The sequence below is a fragment of the Leptidea sinapis genome, chromosome 3 (assembly GCF_905404315.1).
Source record: "Leptidea sinapis chromosome 3, ilLepSina1.1, whole genome shotgun sequence".
Classification (NCBI taxonomy): Eukaryota; Metazoa; Arthropoda; class Insecta; order Lepidoptera; family Pieridae; genus Leptidea; species Leptidea sinapis.
In genome coordinates this window covers 16,437,975-16,459,062 of record NC_066267.1, presented here as the reverse complement: position 1 = coordinate 16,459,062, position 21,088 = coordinate 16,437,975, and the positions used below count along the sequence as shown (strand labels likewise).

The following is a 21,088-nucleotide window of genomic DNA, read 5'->3' as shown; positions in this document are numbered from 1 at the left end:
TTAGGTAGTACGGTATCTATTTAGTTGGAGCGTAGCGGAGACCAATCCATATTCTAAGAGTTAGCCAAAAACGTCAAGGTGTCGCTGCATGCATATCGTAACAGTTCACTTTGATATTTTTCTTCTAACGCGCCTCACCTTTTGGTGTATAAAAAGTCATAAAAGGCATTTATTTTCTCAAAATTGATTCCTTTAGAATTCTTTTTTGATTTTTCTAATATACTAGATACTACTACCGCTTCGGAAGCAAATGGCGCTCTGAGAGAGATGAAGCGGCGCAAGAAACTCTCCCAGCATTCTTTTTTTTACGCTCTTTGTAATGAAAATATACAATATTGTACTTTCATTGCTATTGCTATTAAATAGTCATAATCTAGTCCCAGGCTGTCCGATCACTTAGATATTCAGCTGTGGAGTAATAGGATTTATCTACACCCATGCTTTAAATGCTCTATTAAAGATTCTGAAACAGTTAGCTTATTGCCAACATTAAAACACCCAATGTTCTAATAACCATTACATCATCCAAACGAGTGTTGTAATGTTGTACTGAATTTCATAACAACACTCCTATGTTTTGTTTTTCGATCTCTTCATGCGCAAAGAGTTTCAACAGACAGCCACATTCTTATTGCTCGCTGCGTGGTATCTGTATGAATTTCAAAAAAAGAACATTTTCGTTTAGGCGCGTCCACACTACCAGAACGTTGCGCGGTGTAAAAAAAGTAGGTTATTTTAATCCATTTGAATCCACCCGCCATTTTCGTTTTGTTTACAAAAAATAAGCGATTCATTTTAAACGCTGCAAAAGAACATTATATTCGAGTGAATTTTAATTATTGCAATATACAAAATGTAAATTACTACTAAAATAAATAATTGAATTCATTAATACTTAGTTTATTTGTATGTTATCAGTAATGAATGATATTAGGTTACTGCGAGGACTGGTGTTTTAATGTAAGCAGTAAGCTAACTATTCCAGAATCTTTTAGAGGATTCATATTCTGGGTGTAGATAAAGTCTTGTATGCAACTGTGATAATTAGGTATTAAAACACTCATGTGATACTATTATCACAATCCACATTCGTGTTTTAATACCCCTTATTACACAACAGTTGCATAAATAACTATTACGACAGAGGCATTTTTTTATAAAACATTTAAATTTATTTATAGATAATGCCTGAACAGTGGCTGGGACTTTATTATAAAAGTGTATACATTTACCCTTAAAGCTATTATGTATCTTATGAAGCCTACTAGAATTAGTTAGTTATAACTTCTATAATTTGTTCGAAATACCATGCCTTCGATTTTCAAAAGAATATTGCTTACAAGCAATACAACTGCGCTTGTTATCTTGAGACATGAGCTTGTCTCATTAGCAGTTTGCTAAGTACCCTTCTATCCCGAACATAACTGCTTATGCACTATTCATTTGTGACAGAATATCTAGCTGTGCTTCTCCAAACATTTCGCAATATCAAAGATACCGCTTATACTGTTGTATCTCTAATTAGTATTATTCTGTCAGTGTTTGTGATTTGTTATAAGAGAATAGTAAAGTTTCGCATCTATATCTGGTTTATTGTTTCTCAAGATGTTTAAATGTCTTTTAATTGAGTACATAGAATTAATTAACAGATATTTATAATTAATTATGCCCTGTGCTTCCCCGGGGGATAAAAAGAATAGGAAACTCCCAGGCCCACGGTTGTCGTTAAAGGCGACTAAGAACATTTACCAGTGGGAGGCTTCTTTGTACAGGATGCCGGTTAAATTATGGGTACCACAATGGCGCCTTTTAATGCCGTGAAGCAGTAATATGTAAGCATTACTGTGTTTTGGTCTGAAGGGTGCCGAAGCTAGTGTAATCCCTGGACAAATCAAACTTAACATTTTATGTCTCAAGGAGATGAGCGCAATTGTAGTGCCGCTCAGAATTTATGGATTTTTCAAGTATCCTGAGTGCTACTCAGGATCCTTGATCATTGCATGGGATTGAATTGATACACCCTGCCCATTACATGCATACTGCATTGTAATGGGCAGGGTGTATCAATTACCATCAGCTGAATGGCCTACTGGTCTTGTCCCTTACTGTCATAAAAAAATGCTCGCTTGTTCGGTATTATTCTCGTAAATCTCTTGATTGTTTGAGACTTTTTTCTTCTATGTTACTCTTCTGTTTCAGTAGAGTATCGGTTGTTGTATTTGCTGTACTCTCTTCTAATCACAGTACTCCAGTATATTATATCGTTTTATGTTTTGTTAGGTATCGGATTATATTGTCACGAGAGTGGGTCAGGGATTTGAAAGTAAAACACAGCTTAAAGGAACGATCTTTTATTTGCGTTCACTCCCACGAACTTGCACTTCACCGGTCTGCTGCTGTTCCTCTTCAGATGGTGGTACCTTCAGCAGATCACACCGCATAGAACACTCGTTCTCTTCTCTTCACTACTCCTTCTTCTCTTTCTTCTATTCCTTTTCACTTTCGAGTCTGCACTAGAACTCCCGCAGGACAAAATGATATAGTGTTCTCTTCTTTTTTGGTATGTGTAGTAGTGGGTTTTAATTTAGAGATTATTGGATCCCATGTGTTAGATAGTTTTTGACCTTCTTCTCTATTGAAATTCCTTTTTATATTCTTATGTTTTCCAAATATCAAAGTGAAATTATCCTCGTCTGTTTAAATACTATTCCTGAAGTTTTTCGGGCATACCACCCCTAACGAGGACCATGGAACGTCTTGTGGTACAATGAAAGTTGAGGGCGAAAGATCTCATGACCGTTCTCAAGCACGGTGGACACGGTGCATAAAAGATAATGCCCAAACCGTAGAACGCAAAACGTAGAGATACAAGGCTCGACCGAGACATGATCACGATCACTCTATCAAAAGTGAGTGACTTAGAAGAAGAATATGTTATCTGGCGTCAGATTATATTTAATAATTTAATAAAGTGAAAACTTTATTCACGCCGAGCACTTATTTCATATTTATTGGATGAGACTGAGCCAGTACGCTTGGCTATATTCAAATTCTAATTCAAATATTTTTATTCAAAATAGGATGTGACATCACTTATTGAAAGTCAAAAACTACTACCCATTCCAAAATGAATGCCACAGAGAGGAACGGGCGCAACAAACTCAGCGGGCTTTTTTTTCATTGAAAAAATATGTCTACAAACCAATATTACAATTAAACTTATAATTTAATAGCCTGAGAGCGGTTACTCTATTCCCAATCTGTAGCATCATTAAGAAAGTCATTTATGTTATAGTAACCTTTACCACACAAACGTTTTTTAACAATTCTTTTGAATAACTTAATACTTTTGTTTTGGACATTTTCTGGGATCTTGTTGTTTAAGTCAGCTCAAATCATCTAAGGGGGCGGATTATTCAAAAATTTCACCAGAGTGCTTTATAAACAATTTCAACAACTAAATTGTAAATTTTATTAAATTTTAAATATAGAACAAAAATATTTTAGGCATTCCGTGCCGCTATTGTGGTTACCGATTATGTTTATTATTTCAAGAAAACTAACCACGAATTGTTTTCACAGATGAATCACTTATCAAACTCACTATAAATACAATCACAGCGATAAGAGAGTAGACACTAACCTCCTTATTCATAATGGTCCGCTAACTTTAAACAGCCGCTAAGGAGTGTTTTTTCTCATTCTGACTTAGGTCAATAGAAGAAGACAGAGTGCGAATTAGCAATGCTTTAAGTTAGCAGACTATTATGAATAAGGGGGTAATAAATTAGCACTACGAAATATTTAAACATAAGGCTACAAGCAAGTAGCATTAGCGATATTCAAATATCGAATTACTTAGCAGACTGTCTCTACAATAACAAAAACAAATATTTAAATTTTTCTTTGTCACATTGAACCTATCGCAGTGAAAAGATTAAAGGCAGAAAAGCTTTAAAAAATCTGATTTATTATTTGCGGAATTTTATTTATTTTATGGAAGAGGAGAACTCAAAGGCAAACATACGAGTATATCACGACCTAGTAAAGCATCGAAAAGATTGAGGTATGACTTTGAAAACCGAAATCACATTGGTACGTGGAGGAATTCTTATTACCAGGGCAATACCGCGCGGTGGTAATAAACGGACCTACCTATTTCGCAACAGACACTTTTTTATGTTTTGTTTATTTTTTTATGATAATAAGGGACGAGATGAACAGGACGTTCAGCTGGTGGTAATTGATACGACCTGCCCATTACAATGCAGAGCCACTCAGGATTCTTGAATAACCCAATAATTCTGAGCGGCATTACAATTGCGCTCGTCACCTTGAGACGTAAAATGTTAAGTATCATTTGCCTAGTAATTTCACTAGCTACGGCGCCCTTCAGACCGAAAACCTGTTTTCACATTACTGCTTAACGGCAGAAATAGGCGCCGTTGTAGAACCCATAATCTAGCCGCCATCCTGTGCTAAGGAGCCTCCCACTGGAATCTACCGAATGCCGACTTCAAGACAAATATACTGTATTAATAACACTGTGTTGTGTATGCTAATGTCATAAAACTGTATAGATAATAATATTGACATTCTAAATGCTTAGATAATTTATACATCTAGATAGAGCCTCTTGTTGCTAGACAACCGATGAATACAGGCCAGGTTTATAACTTCAGTGTGCGTGACACGCTACGTGTTACACTCGCGATTATATGTCACTTTGTGTTAGTGTGCGTGTATTGCACAAAATAGAAGTTAACTGTCAAACTCATTTTCGACATTTTCATAGCTGTCACAGTATCAAGACGTATAAAATATAATGTAAGCCTTTTTGTTTGACCCAGCAAACCTTGTATTGCCTTATAAAGTAATAAGAAAAAAATCAAGAATTAAAAGTTTTGGGGCATAAAAAATAGGCGACGACCGATTCTCAGACTACCAAATATTAAATCGTACATAAAATCTATCAAACTATAGGAAGCTAAAATTAAGTTTGTTTTTCCCTCCTGAGAAAGTTAGAGAGATATAAAGATTCTCATTAGTTATTCATTTTTAACTATTCGTTCAATTTGATTTCTGAACGACGCGGTACACTTCAAAGGAAAAACAAAATTGTTGTTTTTATTTAATTCCGCTTTTCATATTAATTCACCTTTTAAACCTTCTCTGGACGTCCACAAATAATTCAGGACCAAAAATAGCCAAATCGGTCCAGCCGTTCTCGAGTTTTAGCGAGACTAACGAACAGCAATTCATTTTTATATATATAGATTATTGATTTCTTATTCATTTACATTTAATTCAATTTGTAATTATTCCGATAATATTTGCATACATTTTAATTCAATATGTATGTGTCTATGTTTTTGAAATGTGTGTAACACGTATAATTAAGCCATCACTTAGAATTTATTATTTATTGTAATTATATTATTATACTTTTGTTAGTGTTTGTCTTGTTGGTGTTAAATAAATAAATAAATAAGCCTCAGTTTTAGGCGAAAACAAAATGTTGAATAATTGACACTACATTTGTAAAGTATACTCCCAACGGAAAGATTGGCAATGCATCGCTTGATCGCTGATGTTATGTATGTCCATGGGCGGCTGCCTCTCTACTTCTTATCGTGGTTTTTTTTAAATGCAGTGAAATATATTGGGATTCTTGCTTCTTTCAATCTCTCTTAGAGTGCCAAGTTATCCAATGCTGTGGTAGTAGTTTAAATATCGGTTAAAATAGTTTTTAAATGAATAAGTGGGGGACCCAGTGCTCTGTGAACGGCTGGATCACTTGGCGTTACGTAGAGAAGTCGCTTTATTGTTTGTCTTCTAACGCATTTATCACGGGGAGTGTTCCGAAGAGCTGTTTAATCTAATTCCTGCCGCTGAATTCCACCTTCGCACGACACGCCGCAAGTTAGGATATCATCCCCACCATCTGGATGTGTGGCGGTCCTCCACAGTGCGGTTTTCAAGGAGTTTTCTTCCAACTACTACAAAGCTGTGGAATGAACTTCCTTGTGCGGTGTTTCCGGGACTATACGACATGGGTACCTTCAAAAAAAGCGCGTACACCTTCCTTAAAGGCCGGCAACGCTCCTGTGATTCCTCTGGTGTTGCAAGAGATTGTGGGCGGCGGTGATCACTTAACAACAGGTGACCCGTACGCTCGTTTGTCCTCCTATTCCATAAAAAAAAATTTGAATATGATGTATCACATTTTCTTACCGAGCTTAGAAGAAACGATTCCACAAGTTAGCAAGGAAGTGCAATGTCGTACTTGGGCCAATGTTACCAAATAGCCCCGAGCATCTTTCACATGCAACAGCTGTTGAAATTTGTAATTTACACTTGGCAATGTGTCAAATTAAATTTCGAGACACGGACTTGACGAGGAACTTTACAGCACGTAGCATATGCACATAATATTATGTAACTAAACTTTTATTTTGTGTTATATATTGAGTCGGAATACTCTATTTCCGACTACTTTTTCAAAATAATTTTAAAGTCGAAATCGTTTAATTTGACTTTGTATCTCTACCGTTAGTAAAATTATTTTTTTTGTCAAAACTTACGGTCATTTTTTTTAATGCACAAGTTCGATTAGTTTTATCTTTCTCTACCTGTTTGATACTCTTGATTAAATTTCGTATATATATATTAAGTACAGGTATTACCACAAGTGATATTACAATATAAACTATACTGCAGGTAATATTCAGTGGGAGGCTCCATTGCACAGGATGCCAGCTAGATTATGGATACCACAACGGTGACTATTTCTGCTGTGAAGCAGTAATGTGTTTACATTATTGTGTTTCGGTATAAAGGATGCCGTAGCTAGTGAAATTACTGGGCAAATGAGACTAACATCTTATGTCTCAAGGTGACGAGCGCAATTGTAGAGCCGTAGAGAATTTTCGAGTTTTTCAAGAATCCTGAGCGGCACTGCATTTAAATGGGTAGGGCGTATCAATTACCGTCAGGTGAACATCTCTTATTAACATAAAAAAATCATATTTCCAATATCATCGAACATATTTGATTGTTTGTTTTCTTATAGGTAACACAGCTCCTTGTTTGAACAAGTCTGTTAGTACATTATTCCCATAGTAGGTCTTCGCATACTCGTAGCATACTTATAAAAATGTTTCTTGACTTAAAAATAAATATTGTAACTCTTAACACTTAAATGTTTTCCATAGTCTGTAATAATTTTATTTCACGAACTCCTAATTTATAAAATATTTCATATTCATAAGTTCCCTTAATTGAAAAAGGGATGTGGGCCCCAAATAATTCTACACTATTCTAACTAGATTTTTCTATGATATAGATATCTATATTTTTAATACCCTTTAAAAAGGTTATTTTGACCTTACAGCTGTAATGCTTCTGGACGACGATTTGACTATGTGTGATAATCATACCTTCCATAGATAATTTATACGTCTAGATAGAGTCTCTTGCTGTTAGACAACCGATAAAAACAGGCCAGGAATATTACTTTAGTGTGCGTGACAAGCTACTTTTGACACTCGCGATTTGTATGACACTTTGTGTTAGTATGCGTGAATTGCTCAAAATAGAGGTTAGTTATTAATTTTATGTTTTCACAGCTGTAATAGTCTATCGAGACTTATAAAGGATCCAAGATACCTTTATTTGTTCATCACACGATTTACTTAACTTTATTTCTGACATTGAGAAGTTGGTAACTATAAATTTTAAAACGAAAAAAAATAATCCTTCTCTTTGTAAGGTGCAGTGGTTAATGATGCGTGGAAATTCGCAGAGCTTGATTAAAGTTAACATTGCGAATTTTTTCCATTAAAAAAATCTGTTTACATTGCATTATACTCTTCGTTTGAGGTTTGCTACGCGATTTATAATTCAAACTTAACCTAGATAGGTTTGACTTTCAATGAACTAGAAAAAATGGTTTTTAATATAAATGAAGAAAACTGACGTGTGCTTACGAAATACAAATATACTCATAGAGCTAGTCTCGATCCCAGTGAGCCTTATAGTCGAGCAGGACGTCTCAGTCTTATTCATTGAAAGTATACTGTTCATATCAAAACATATCATCATCAGCGGGAAGACGTCCACTGCTGGACAAAGGCCTCCCCCAAAGATTTCCACGACGATCGGTCCTGCGCTGCCCCCATCCACCGTATTCCGGCGATCTTGACCAGATCGTCGGTTCATCTAGTCGGCCTACCAACACTGCGTCTTCCGGTACGTGGTCGCCATTCAAGGACTTTACTGCCCCAACGGCCATCTGTCCATCGAGCTATATACTTTGCCCTCTGCCACTTCAGTTTCGCAATCATTTGGACTTTGTCGGTAAATTTGGTTCTCCTACGGATCTCCTCATTTCTGATTCGATCACGTAGGGAAATTCACTGGCAACACACACTGGTTGAAAAATATAGCGATATTATACTGCAGTGAAATGGCTGAAACAGCATATCAACAACATTTTGCAGAGATGCTGCAAAATTATTAATTCCGTAGTTACGCTTTGCAAACTCACGCTGTTGGATACGCTGAGTGCCATGTGGTTGTGTAACCTTAATCAACCCGATTAGCACTGCGTTGATTTGCAGCGAAAACCGCATTGTCATTACCGTGCTATGACGAATTACTCATTAATGTAGCTAGTTCATCTATGCCAAAGATCTTAAATTTCTTATTCAAATCATGCATGTTCAATTGATTTATGTTATTATAATAGATGGCATATTCTCGTTGAAATACGTGTCGTTTTTATGAAAATAAGGGACGAGACGAGCAGGACGTTCAGCTGATGGTAGTTGTTACGACCTGCCCATTACAATGCAGCGCCGCTCAAGATTATTGTAACATCCAAAAATTCTGAGCGGCACTACAACTGCGCTCATCACCTTGAGACATAAGATGTCAAGTCCCATTTGCCCAGTAATTTCACTAGTTACGGTACCGTTTAGACCGAAACACAGTAATGCTTACATAAAACTGCTTCACGGCAGAAATAGGCGCCGTTGTGGAACCCATAATCTAGCCGGCACCTTGCGCAAAGGAGCCTCCCACTGTGTATCGCGTTCGATCCCGCTGTGAACATCCTTTAATTATTTCCATAGACCATTTCAAATGGTTGTGTGGGTCCAAAATTTATAATTACCAGAAAATTTTGTTAAAACATTGGTTAGTTTTAGATAACTAATAAGCATTAAAAGATTGTAATTTCTCTATTTGGAATTTGATTTTAAATCATTTTTTCCACTTAGTCGGAGCTCGATTTTTGTTTAAATTTATTTTTTTTTTCGTGCGAGAGAAGTGTTTTATTGACTTGACTTGGAAGCGCATTTTCGTGTTTCCGGGTCGATACAAGTGAGATGTATTAAGCATACTTAGACCTTACTTACGTAAAACATAGCGTAAGATTAGCATATTCATTGATTATGTTTTCAAAGTCGTTTTATTATATTTTTTTTTATGGAATAGGACAAACGAGCGTACGGTTCACCTGGTGTTAAGTGATCACCGCCGCCCACAATCTCTTGCAACACCATAGGAATCACAGGAGCGTTTCCGGCCTATAAGGAAGGTGTACGCGCTTTTTTGGAAGGTACCCATGTCGTATCGTCCCGAAACCACCGCACAAGGAAGCTCGTCGTTTTACTGCTGAAATTATGCTGAGATTATACTAAGATAGCCCAATGCAAAAGTCATGTTCGCGTTTTATCACACTCAGCTAAGTTAACTTAAGTACAGTCTGAGCAAAGACAATGAACGTTCTACAGATCTCTGCCTATGACATCGGTCTTTAAGGCGGCAAGGCAGGCTACCACTAGATTAATATGATATATGATATTTTTTTGGAAGAGGATGATAATCGAGCTTACGTGTCACCTGATATTAAGTCATCACTGCGGCCTAATACTCCTGTGACATAAGTGTAACAATAGCGCGTTACCGACTTTTAAGACGAAGAGTAAGCAGAAAACACGCAAACATGGTGTTTTTAGACAAGTTTTGTGGTGAAAGTATAGCATTTCGAGCTATGAACACTACTTAATCCTTAAGCCACATATTCTTAAGTCTTATTTGTAGGTTGCTAATGCTTGCTGTTGGTTATAGTTAACACCGCCGAGCCTTTTTGAACTTCCACTTTTCTTTGAAGTCAAACAAGTTTTTTTGCATGGCGTGACGCATTTTTTTGGTACTTCTCTCAGAAAAGTTATTCTTATAGCTTGTACTTTTTTGTGTAGGTTAATTAATTCAGATTATTAGTGAATAACGAGGATTGTAAGCATATAAACAGTTTTCCACGCAAGAATTTTGAAAAAATTTGCTTTGTTACATAGATGGCGGGCCGGCAGCCGTGAACTCATATCGCTCAAGGTCGCTGACATTTAGTGTCGCCTTAAGAAACGTGTTCGTCTCTTGATATTCCCAAAAACCGTTAATTATGTGAAGGACTCTTTTTTATTAATATATTTTTGATAAGCTAATATCTCAAACAGCTGGGTCGATTCTTATAAGATTTCACTGTCACGAATCACACTTTACGAAAAAGGAAAATAGGATTTTTAGAAAATCAATTATCCGTTTGACAAGAAAAAAAACTATAGAAATCTGATTAAGGGCGAGGTTATAGGCCGCCTGGTAAAATAATTAATTATGATGAATTTTTTGTGAACAATAGCTTATTTCTTGTTTCAGATGCAAATAAGTCTACCCAGATGACTCCTTCATCTTCAACGTCTCCGGGTTTCCCATAAAAATGACACCCACTGGAATTCTTATCTTTAGCTCTTTGCTCACTAAGACGTTATGTGTCATCGCACCTCAGATATCAGGTAATTGACCATGACCTAATAAAGCATTGCCTTGAGGCTGATGAAACGCATCTTCATCACCTCTACGATCCACTAATGCAAAAGCGTAATACCATCCTTAGCGACTACACTTTGCTCTTTGATGCTGTTTGTAATACTCGCGTTAAACAGATACTGCGTAAAGGCATCAGGACTTGACGACGAGCTAATAGTATGAGTGAAAGAAAGAAAGACAATATATTTATTTGGTTTAAAAAAAAAATTGCAAATACAAAAATTATAATCATACACATAAACTTTGAACCAAAAGGTCTGCTTAGATTTATGTTGCGAAACTAGCCACAAACGCCTATAATGGGTAAGTCGCTACGCAAGAAGAAATAAAAATCAAATCTTACAAACAAACATTAAATTGTGCACAAAAATATAATTATGAAACAATACTCATATTTCAAAAATAAAATTGAATTAAATTAAATAAAACAAGCTATGTAACAGAATAATGTAAATTACGCATAAATAACAACAAAAAAAATTAAAATAAAACCAAATGATATTTAAAATTCATCATAAAACTTCTGCTTAGTTGGTATCTTTTTGGGTTGATAATTAATAAAAACGGAGCTTTAACCTAAAAGTGGCGAACCTAACCGAACCGAAGAGTTGCGAACACAATAGTTCAATTCTGGACGCGGTGTTACTAAGACTCATCAGGACAAGACAAATAGCCACCCTCTCCAAATAAATAATAAATAATGACCTAAATACTTGATATGCTTGATTAAAATATTCTAAATCTAGTACCAACAAATAATAAAATTAAAGAATTTCCGGTCGAAAAAAGTATTGGTAATTGAAGAGGGTAATGAAATCAATAGATTTCAGCGGAAGGTTTACAATACATCTTTTGAAAAACCTGGTCAGTAACATTGCTCATAGAATAGTTAGAATATTGTCAAAGACCAATGAAAAGGAGCATTATGGAAAGAAGCTTTAAGAAACAAGACAGAATAAGGAGTAGCAAAATAAATAAACACAGGACAAGCCCAGCGGTGATAGAATTGTACCATAAAGATGGTAAAAGAAGAAGAGGCCGGCAGTACAAAAGTTGGGATAATGAGCTCAAGCTCACAGTTAGTTTGAATTAGAGACGAGTTGTCATGGATAGGGTTAAATGGAAACTTTTAGAGGAGGCTTTTGTTAAGAGGCACACTAAACTTAGAGATATCTTGTATTCAATAGTTCAAGACAATCTTTGATTGCTCTTTTCAACAGTCCATGTGTTGCTTATATTTTGGTCTAGTAATTGGTTTTCTTGCAAGCGCGTTGTGCAAGCCGTAAAGTTTCTCCTATAATTTGTGTGACTTATTGTTATCTTTGCAAAAGTTGAGGTTTAGCTGCAGTATTTTATTATTATTTCTTCATTTCACTTTACGTTGACGATCTTGGTTGTTATTTCAAATATGGGGCACATACCACATGCAGCAATGTGGCCAACAATACGTGGCACGTATTTACTCAGAAACCATTGCACTAGCAGCTGAAGTAATTGACTAGTTTTGGATACTGCTTAAGTGAAAATTTACCCTAATAATTTTATGTTTCCATTCTCACCTACAATATTGTCGGCTATTGCTGCTTCTGTTTTTAATATTTGACTTCCACGTTCAGGTTCTGTTACCATCACCAAAGAATCTAAAATTTCTCCCTTACAGTTTTTCATTGAGATCCTTGATTTCAACATCTACTTTGGGAACCTTACTTATGACTGTGGCATCCTCTCCTTAGATAAAAGCAATATTTTTCAGGCAGGCCTTCGTTTGTAATTAATATCAGTAACATCTCTCCTGAAGCTTTACGCCAGGTTTTTGTGCGAGCAGCCTATCGTTACTTTCCCAAACTAGCACTGGGTTAGATGAAGTTTGGTGTATCAAAATTCTGTAATTTTGACTAAGACATTGTTTTAATCCCATCTTAGGTGCAATTGTGAAGTACACGCAAAAAATACACGGGTAAAAGCGAATATGAAATTATGTTGAACATCTTAACATAATATTATTCCGTAAATTCAATTATTTGTCCCAATTCCCTCTGAGTCGACCTTTCTCGATCTCTGAACATCGAAATATCCATAAAAAAGGTAATACAATAGCGACACCCGTTAAACAGATACTTCTAACTTCGACAATATTCTCGAGACAATAACTTTGTATAATATGCACACGGATACAAAAACAAAACACACTCAAAGGGACTGGTTCACAATAACAAGCGAACTTTTGCTTGTCGACGGTATTTTATTTAAAATAATTTTACATACCTCTTTCCATTGTTTTATTCTTGTTGTCTATGATTTCAGTTCGTGGAATGAAAGCAATTTAGCAATTCTTGAACTTATCTCAGCTGTTATTTGTAAGAGATTTGTTCAGTTTAATGATATTGAAAACAAAATTGTTATGTTACGAAGTAAATATAATATGTGATATGATAATTCTATAAGTTGAAATTATTATTTTCTTATTCAATGCCACGAATTAACTCCATGCTGTGATTGAATATGATCGATATTGTACCCTTTCACGGGTTTTCGTTCTAACATACGCTTTTATCACTCAATATCCCGTTGTCGGAATATTCCAATATGTACGTCAGTTATAAAGTTTTACAGTAACCATAGTCATAATAAATAAATCAAGACGCTATGTGCGTAGATAGTTAAATTAATTGCCAAATATTCATGTATACCAAGAAAACAATTATGAGGAAATTACAACATAATGTAAGATTTCAATGAAATGTTTTTTTTTTATTCCACAACTGCCCATTGCGGTTATAACAAGAAACTTTTTGTCTTGCACAGTTCCTTTGCAGAATGATCTGCAGATTGATGTATTTCCGAACCTATTCGACTCAGGTATAGTCTAAAGCATACTTTCGTCTCAAAGGCCGGTAGCTCTTGATTTCTGTTATTGCAGATAAGCATAGGTTCGCTACTTTTTATCACGGGATTATCCTTGCCCGTTTGCCCTCTCATATATAAAAAACATTTTAATTTTTTTTCCAAAGGTGTTTTTATGGTTCAAGAAACTTTATGCTCTACTAGTATATTAGTTAACATAATTAAAAATGATATAAGAATGTATCACGAGGACAAACTTATTAGCAAACGACTTAACGAGAAACAGAGAAAAATAAGATACATAATAGCTTTAAGGGTAAATGTATACACTTTTGTAATAAAGTCCCAGCCACTGTTCAGTCATTCTCTATAAATAAATTTAAATGTTTTATTAGAAAATGGCTCTGTCGTAAATCCAACTACTCGACAGCTGAATATCTATGTGATCGGACAGCCTGGGATTAGATTATGATCGTTTTACAGCAATAGCCATGACTGTATATTTTATATATTTTATTAAAAAGCGATTAAAAGAAGAATGCTCAGAGCGCCATTTTTTCCGAAGCGGTAGTGTCTAGTGTATTAGAAACGACACCAAAAAGAATTCTAAAGGAATCACTTTTGAGAAAATAAATGCCTTTGTATGCCTTTTAATAGCCCTTTTCACAACAGGTATTTTGCATTATCCGTTGGTTGATGATACAAATCTTTTTTCAGACACCAAGACTGGGGAAACAAAAATAATAATAGGCCCTTTCTGGCATGAGGTGTTCACGGAGACATATGAAGAGGGAGACGACGATATCTCGACCACCACAACAGAACCACTTCCATTCTTTGAAGATGATGCTTCCACAAGCAACGTTACAGCCCAGTTAGGAAGCAGAGTTCACTTGCATTGCCGTGTTCATGACTTGGGCGAGAAAACTGTAAGTATAGTAAGAATATCTTCTAATTTACTACACATTCCATGTTATCTTGCAGTATCTTTAGAGCCACAAAAGCATTACCGGCTTTTTATTTGGGAGTTTAATGTTTTTTAAAGAAATTCATGAGAGAAGTGAAGAGGTGCCTTTTTTATGAAAATAAGGGAACAGACGAGCAGGACGTTGAGTTGCTGGTAATTGAAACGCCCTACCCATTACAATGCAGTGCCGATCAGGATTCTTGACAAACCCAAATTAATTCAGAGAAAATGAATTAAAAACAGCGCAAAATATATTGTTATTAATATTGGCAGATTTTCATGAATTTTGTATATGTCTATGAATAAGTAAATAAATTTAAGAAGATTTATGAAATATATAATAATAGTATTAATACCAGAAACAAAACAAACCTTCTGAAGGTTCTGCGAAAAATGTTAAATATGAAATTGAAACGCATGTTTCATGAAAACAAAGTGTCTCTGAACGCTTTCTAAACAAAATTCCATGTAACTATATAAATACAACAAAATTTCAAATTCTATTTTATTTAAAAAATATATGGAGGAGTGTTTGTAACAAAAATCCTAAAAGCCCAGTTTTAAAGTCTGCTGCTACAGTCGCAAGGTTTGGTTAAGCTATACGTCGAATTGATATTGAGAAGTCTTTTGAAATATTCAAGTTTTCATTCTGAAAAATAGGAGGATTTGGAGATGAATGAGAAAGAAAAATCTTATGTTACGGGAGTCAATGCAAAATAGTAATAAATAATAATTATTGGTTATACAGCTTAGTGTTGTATCTAACTTATGTATTATTGACATCCGAAGTTAAATTATTACCACTACATAGACTTTAATAATAACTATATTTACAATACTATTACCTTAAATTAAGTTAAAAAAATCATTACGGGGAATCTGATCCGTTGATCAAAATAGCTGCCAGCGCTTGACTTGTCAGTAGCTCCATAGTAGTACTACATACATAACTAAATCATCAAAACTATGCCCACGTTGAGTGAGGACTGTAAATGATTGCGCCAACATTTTAAGGTAAATTCACTGCGTTACCTAATTTCAGCTTAAAAATATATATTGACTTGTTGATGCTACCTTGACGCTTATGTTTCCATCTTCAGCTCTAGATTTATCGATTGTATACATACATATAGAAGTATTGTCCATAATAAAAAAAACTCTTGCGGATGGAATTTTCGAAAATCCGTTCTTAGCTGACCTTTACTCGGTGAAATGAATATTCCTACCAAATTTCAAGTCTCTACGCCTTATGGTTCCAGAGATATTGTGATGAGTGACTATATACGTGGAAATCTCTTATATATATATATAGATGAGAATTTGTTCGCATCGTCTAAAAGTCAAATTAAAATGTAGAAATTGTACACTTTTGAAAAGAGCACCCCAAAAGTTTGTAGTGATAACCATTAAACACAAAATAACATAAGAAAATAATGGTGTTGTGTTTGCGCCTGAATAGTACAACTGTGGTCAGAATAAATATTGCGTATTCTACGCTCTTTTACGGATAAAATAATATAAGATGAGAAGAGAAATCATTTACAAAATAATGTTAATATAGTGGTAGATTTTTTAATTGAAGAATACGATAAACCAGCTCACGTATCACCTGACGATAACCAACCACCGTTGCCAGGATCAGAGAAAATAAAGAAGCGTTGCTAACCTATTAGGCTGCATTTAGTGCTCGACCGACGGTCAGCGCTGACGTCGGTCGAGCGTAGCGCTGACGTCGGTTGAGCGTAGCGCGTACCCATACGCACTGACCATATTGAGTTCAGAGGTCAGCAACCTTGATTGCACGTGTACAATTGCGCTAAAAAATGAATCTATTTTTTCCCCTTAGCAAACGATTACGGAATAAAAGTCGTGCAAGATATCATGTTCACCCAATTATTATAGAGCGCCTAATTGAAGGAGAAATTTGTACAATGTATTCAAATTTTTCCTTTTGATTTTTGATAACAATTTCAAACACGCGTGTACGGTCAATCGCTCTTTCAGCGTCGCACTGAATGCACTAATTTAGCGCCATAGCGCGTTAGCGGACCAACGTACGCTGGACTTTTTCAAACACATGCGAGGAAAAAACAAACATACATGGCATAAAACCTGTTTGTTGTTACAAAAAAAACAAGCATTACCCGGGCAAATTGAAAATGCTCTAATTACTCTTATATAATTTGCAGTGTTAGGTATTAACTTAACATTGTAGGCTTAGCTCTATTACGTACTAGTTTGTAATATAATTATCTCCACTAAGAACGTTATAATAAGGCTCACTTTACAAGCAAGTGTATTGAAAATTTATAAACAGTACAACTAACGTAACTTTGTTTTGATTCCCGATAGTTTGAAATAATAGCGAATGCCTGTGGGACGTGAACAAACCACGTACCAAACTACTCACTTAAAGCCTAATTGAACTTGATAAAACAACTTAAGTTCTAAACGCCCAGTGGAATATTATTACTAACGTCATGTAAATATTATGGAGAATGGTTGACTACCCAACTATAACTGGATGTTTTCCAACGTGTTAAATACAAGCATTTGCTTGAATAATCATTGGTTTATTATACCACCGACCAATACTGGCTTACAAAGAAATTATGGAAATACTAAAATGACTACCTTAATTTACTTTAAAGTAAGAAACGTATAGGTTCCATGGGAAATAAACAGTAAACCGAAGGACTACACCATAAAAGCAAACAAATATTTAAAAAATGACCTAACGAGAAACGGCTTCGTAGTAAACTTATACACCATAAATATGTCTATAACCTTTTTTTATGGAAAAGGAGGACTAACGAGCGTACGGGTCACCTGTTGTTAAGTGGTCACCGCCGCCCACAATCTCTTGCAACACCAGAGGAATCACAGGAGCGTTGCCAGCCTTTAAGGTGTACGCGCTTTTTTTGAAAGTACCCATGTCGTATCGTCCCGGAAACACCGCACAAGGAAATTCATTCCACAACTTTGTAGTAGGTACGTGGAAGAAAGCTCCTTGAAAACCGCACCGTGGAGGACCGCCAAGCATCCAGATAGTGGAGATGATATCCCAACTTGTGGCGTGTCATGCGAAATTGGAATTCAAGAAGAAGCAGAATTCTCGATGACATGATCTCCCAGCAACCACAAGTAACGCCCGTTCACGAGCATCAGTCATCGCCTCCCTATTAAAGGGAATAAAATAACATACACCCTTGACAATAATACTTAAACAATATAGGTGACTTTGTGTTACCTAGAATAATAGAATCGCAAATAAGAACCACTTTATACAATACTTGACAATGCCACAAAGAGGGATTTCAATGAAATTTTGTATTTGATTTTTAATAAATACTTCATTGTGCAGTGCATATCACGAGTCGGATCTTGAGATACGACTTAAGGATTTAGTTTGCTCCTGGAACAAGAAAGCATTCAAGTACAATACTTCATGGTTTCCTGACGTTTAGGTATTCGTGTTTTTGTATTAGTTATGAGGTCGTTCGTTAGCATACATGAGTTTCTATAAGCTTTGTTTTTCTGAACCTTAAGCTTCACATTAAAAAGCTATTCATCTGTCAACCGAATATATACAAATTATTGTATATCTGCACTTTGAAGTATAATAGCCATTTTTATGTATCACCGTGATCATAGAACAGAAAAAACTAGTAGAAGTGGCATAATATCATTTTACTAAGGAAACCGATGTCGCCAAACTCACACATTTATCTATTAATTAATATGAGTCTATTAATATTCGTCATCCTAATTCATTTTTTATGTTTCACGTTATTAGATAACCATGGATTTAATCCAAGATATTTAATATAAACAATTTCTAACAGTTTTTAAAGTGATAACCCTCACTTATGGGACTAATTATACAAATAAAATTGAAAACAAAATCTTACGAACGATGCGGGACTCGAACCCGCTACCTTTCTCGTTCCGTGCGAGCGCACATCCAACTGTACCAACCATTCGAGTGACGTATCGTTTATAAAATCTTATATGCTTTGTTCAACTCTAAGGTTATGGCTTCATCTACAGGATCTACTTTACATTTGATAACCTGCTCAACCCCAATATTTGCATATAAGGAAATTTACTTGAGATTTCGCTCTTGCAAATCTGAACAATTTGTTATGATTTTAAAGTGACAACCCTCAATTCTGGGATTAATTACACATTAAATAAAACTGAAATATTTATTATTCTTAAACCGAAATCATCCTTCTAATTCGAATAAAATAAATACAAAAACCATAAAAGTTTAATAGTAAAAGACGGCTCATAGAGCCCAATGGTTAGCGACTCTAACTTAATAGATAGGTGATAGGTGCAAGCATTTATTAGATGAATGTATTATATTATGTTTTTATAAAATATATCTTTTTGTGGGACCCATAGTGCACACTATGCCTAATATACATAATTTGGGGCTAGATCAAAAGATCATATATGCAAGAGTATCTTGTTAGGGGTAAAAAGGCATAAAAGGAGTTTATTTTCTCAAAATTGATTCCTTTAGATTCTTTTTGTTGTCATTTCTAATATAATAGATATTACTACAGCTTCGGAAACAAATGGCTCTTTGAGAGACAGGAAGGCACAAATGACATTTATTTTCTCAAAATTGATTCCTTTCGATTTTTTTTGTTATCATTGCTAATATAATAGGTATTACTAGCGCTTCGGAAACAAATGGCGCTTTGAGAGAGAAGAAGCTGCGCAAAAAACTCTCCCAGCATTCTTTCTTTGCGCTCTTTTTAATGAAATATACAATATTGTTTGCTATAAAATAATCATAATCTAGTCCCGGGCTGTCGAATCACTTAGATATTCAGCTGTAGAGTAGTATGATTTACGACAGAGGCATTTTTTAATAAATGATTTAAATTTATTTATTGCTAATGCCTGAACAGTGGCTATTTATGTATCTTATGAAGCCTATTAGAATAAGTTACAAGCAATCACATATTTCTAGTGTTGAAAATGACTATTAAGAGCAAAAAGGTAACGATTTTTGTGAACGAAAGAGAAATGTAGAAAGATGGAATCTTTTTTTTATAAGTCTAGGACTACGTCTTTTTGAAAGTACTACAAATACTCCTCAAGCCAAGAACAGATAAACAAAATTGCTGATTTTGGTACGTCTAGTTGTAACGGCAATATCAACTGACAGCATTGACGTTTTATACATAAGAATGTCATTGACTGACAGCAAATAATCTACTTCTACTAGTAGCCAGCACATGCAAGGACGCTATGTCGTGATGCTTCGTTTTGGTACCTCTATTATAGGTTATTAGCCTTATGATCAAGAAAGAAAAGCTTAACGAGAAACTCTTACTCATAGACATTTAATTTAGGCATAAAGGCATAAAAGGAATTTATTTTCTCAAAATTGATTCCTTTAGAATTCGTTTTGATGTCATTTCTAATAACTACTAGATACTACTACTGCTTCGGAAACAAATGGTGCTCAGAGAGAGAAGATGCGGCGCAAGAAACTCTCCCAGCATTCTTTTTTTGCGCTCTTTTCAATAAAAATATACATTATTGTACAGTCATTTCTATCACTATAAAATAATCACAATCTAGTTCCAGGCTGTCCGATCATTTAGGTATTCAGCAGTGGAGTAATAGGATTTACGACAGAGCCATTTTTTTATAATATTCATAAGAACATTTTCTCAAGATATTTATAAGAATATATTTAAAGCCTTAAGTGAAATAAAAAAAGGTATTGTTCGCATTTTTGGTCTAAATTTGTGTATCTCATTGATACTTGAAGTTTTGCAAAATATATTGAAGCTGTATAGGCGTGATTTAACAGATTATGTTATCTCCTTAGCGCGATACTAGGTCAAAGTGATTGCAAGTGTATTAAATCGTCAACTAGTAATCTATGTAAGCATCGTATCGGACAATAATCAACTTTGAGATTTTTTTCAAGAAAATCGTAGAACATTTTCAATTAAAAAAATGATGTCCAAAAATAAATATCGAATGATTATTCTAATAATTACCACTATTTTGCAATTGTTAATTTATAGATACAATTTTGATTTACATAATATTATTTTCATTACATTAATTTTCGCTAAACAATTAATGTCTCATTAGAATGAAATCCATTAGATAGCTTTGTTTATTAAACCTTATATTAAGGCGGTAAAGCTTATTTCGCTTCTATTAAAATATTTGAATAGAGGAAGCGTAACTTTTGCATTGAATTTTTGGTATCTAAACTTATTATATATTGTTGATTTCATTCGACTAAAGATAACTTGATTGATTTACATTTTGATATAAAATTGATACATAAATTTAATCGAATATTATAATTGGTATTCTATCTTATAATAATAATACTGTTTTTAA

General features: G+C 34.8%; 1 protein-coding gene across 1 annotated transcript in view; it reads left to right on the top strand.

The window, feature by feature from the left end:
- The window catches only part of LOC126978997 (uncharacterized), a 262,335-nt gene that overhangs the window by 199,955 nt on the left and 41,292 nt on the right, over window positions 1–21,088 (top strand). The window contains exons 3-4 of the mRNA XM_050828140.1: window positions 10,720–10,856; window positions 14,452–14,663. Coding sequence (XP_050684097.1) covers window positions 10,781–10,856; window positions 14,452–14,663 — 288 coding nt within the window. The 5' untranslated portion in view covers window positions 10,720–10,780. The remainder of the gene's footprint in view (window positions 1–10,719; window positions 10,857–14,451; window positions 14,664–21,088) is intronic.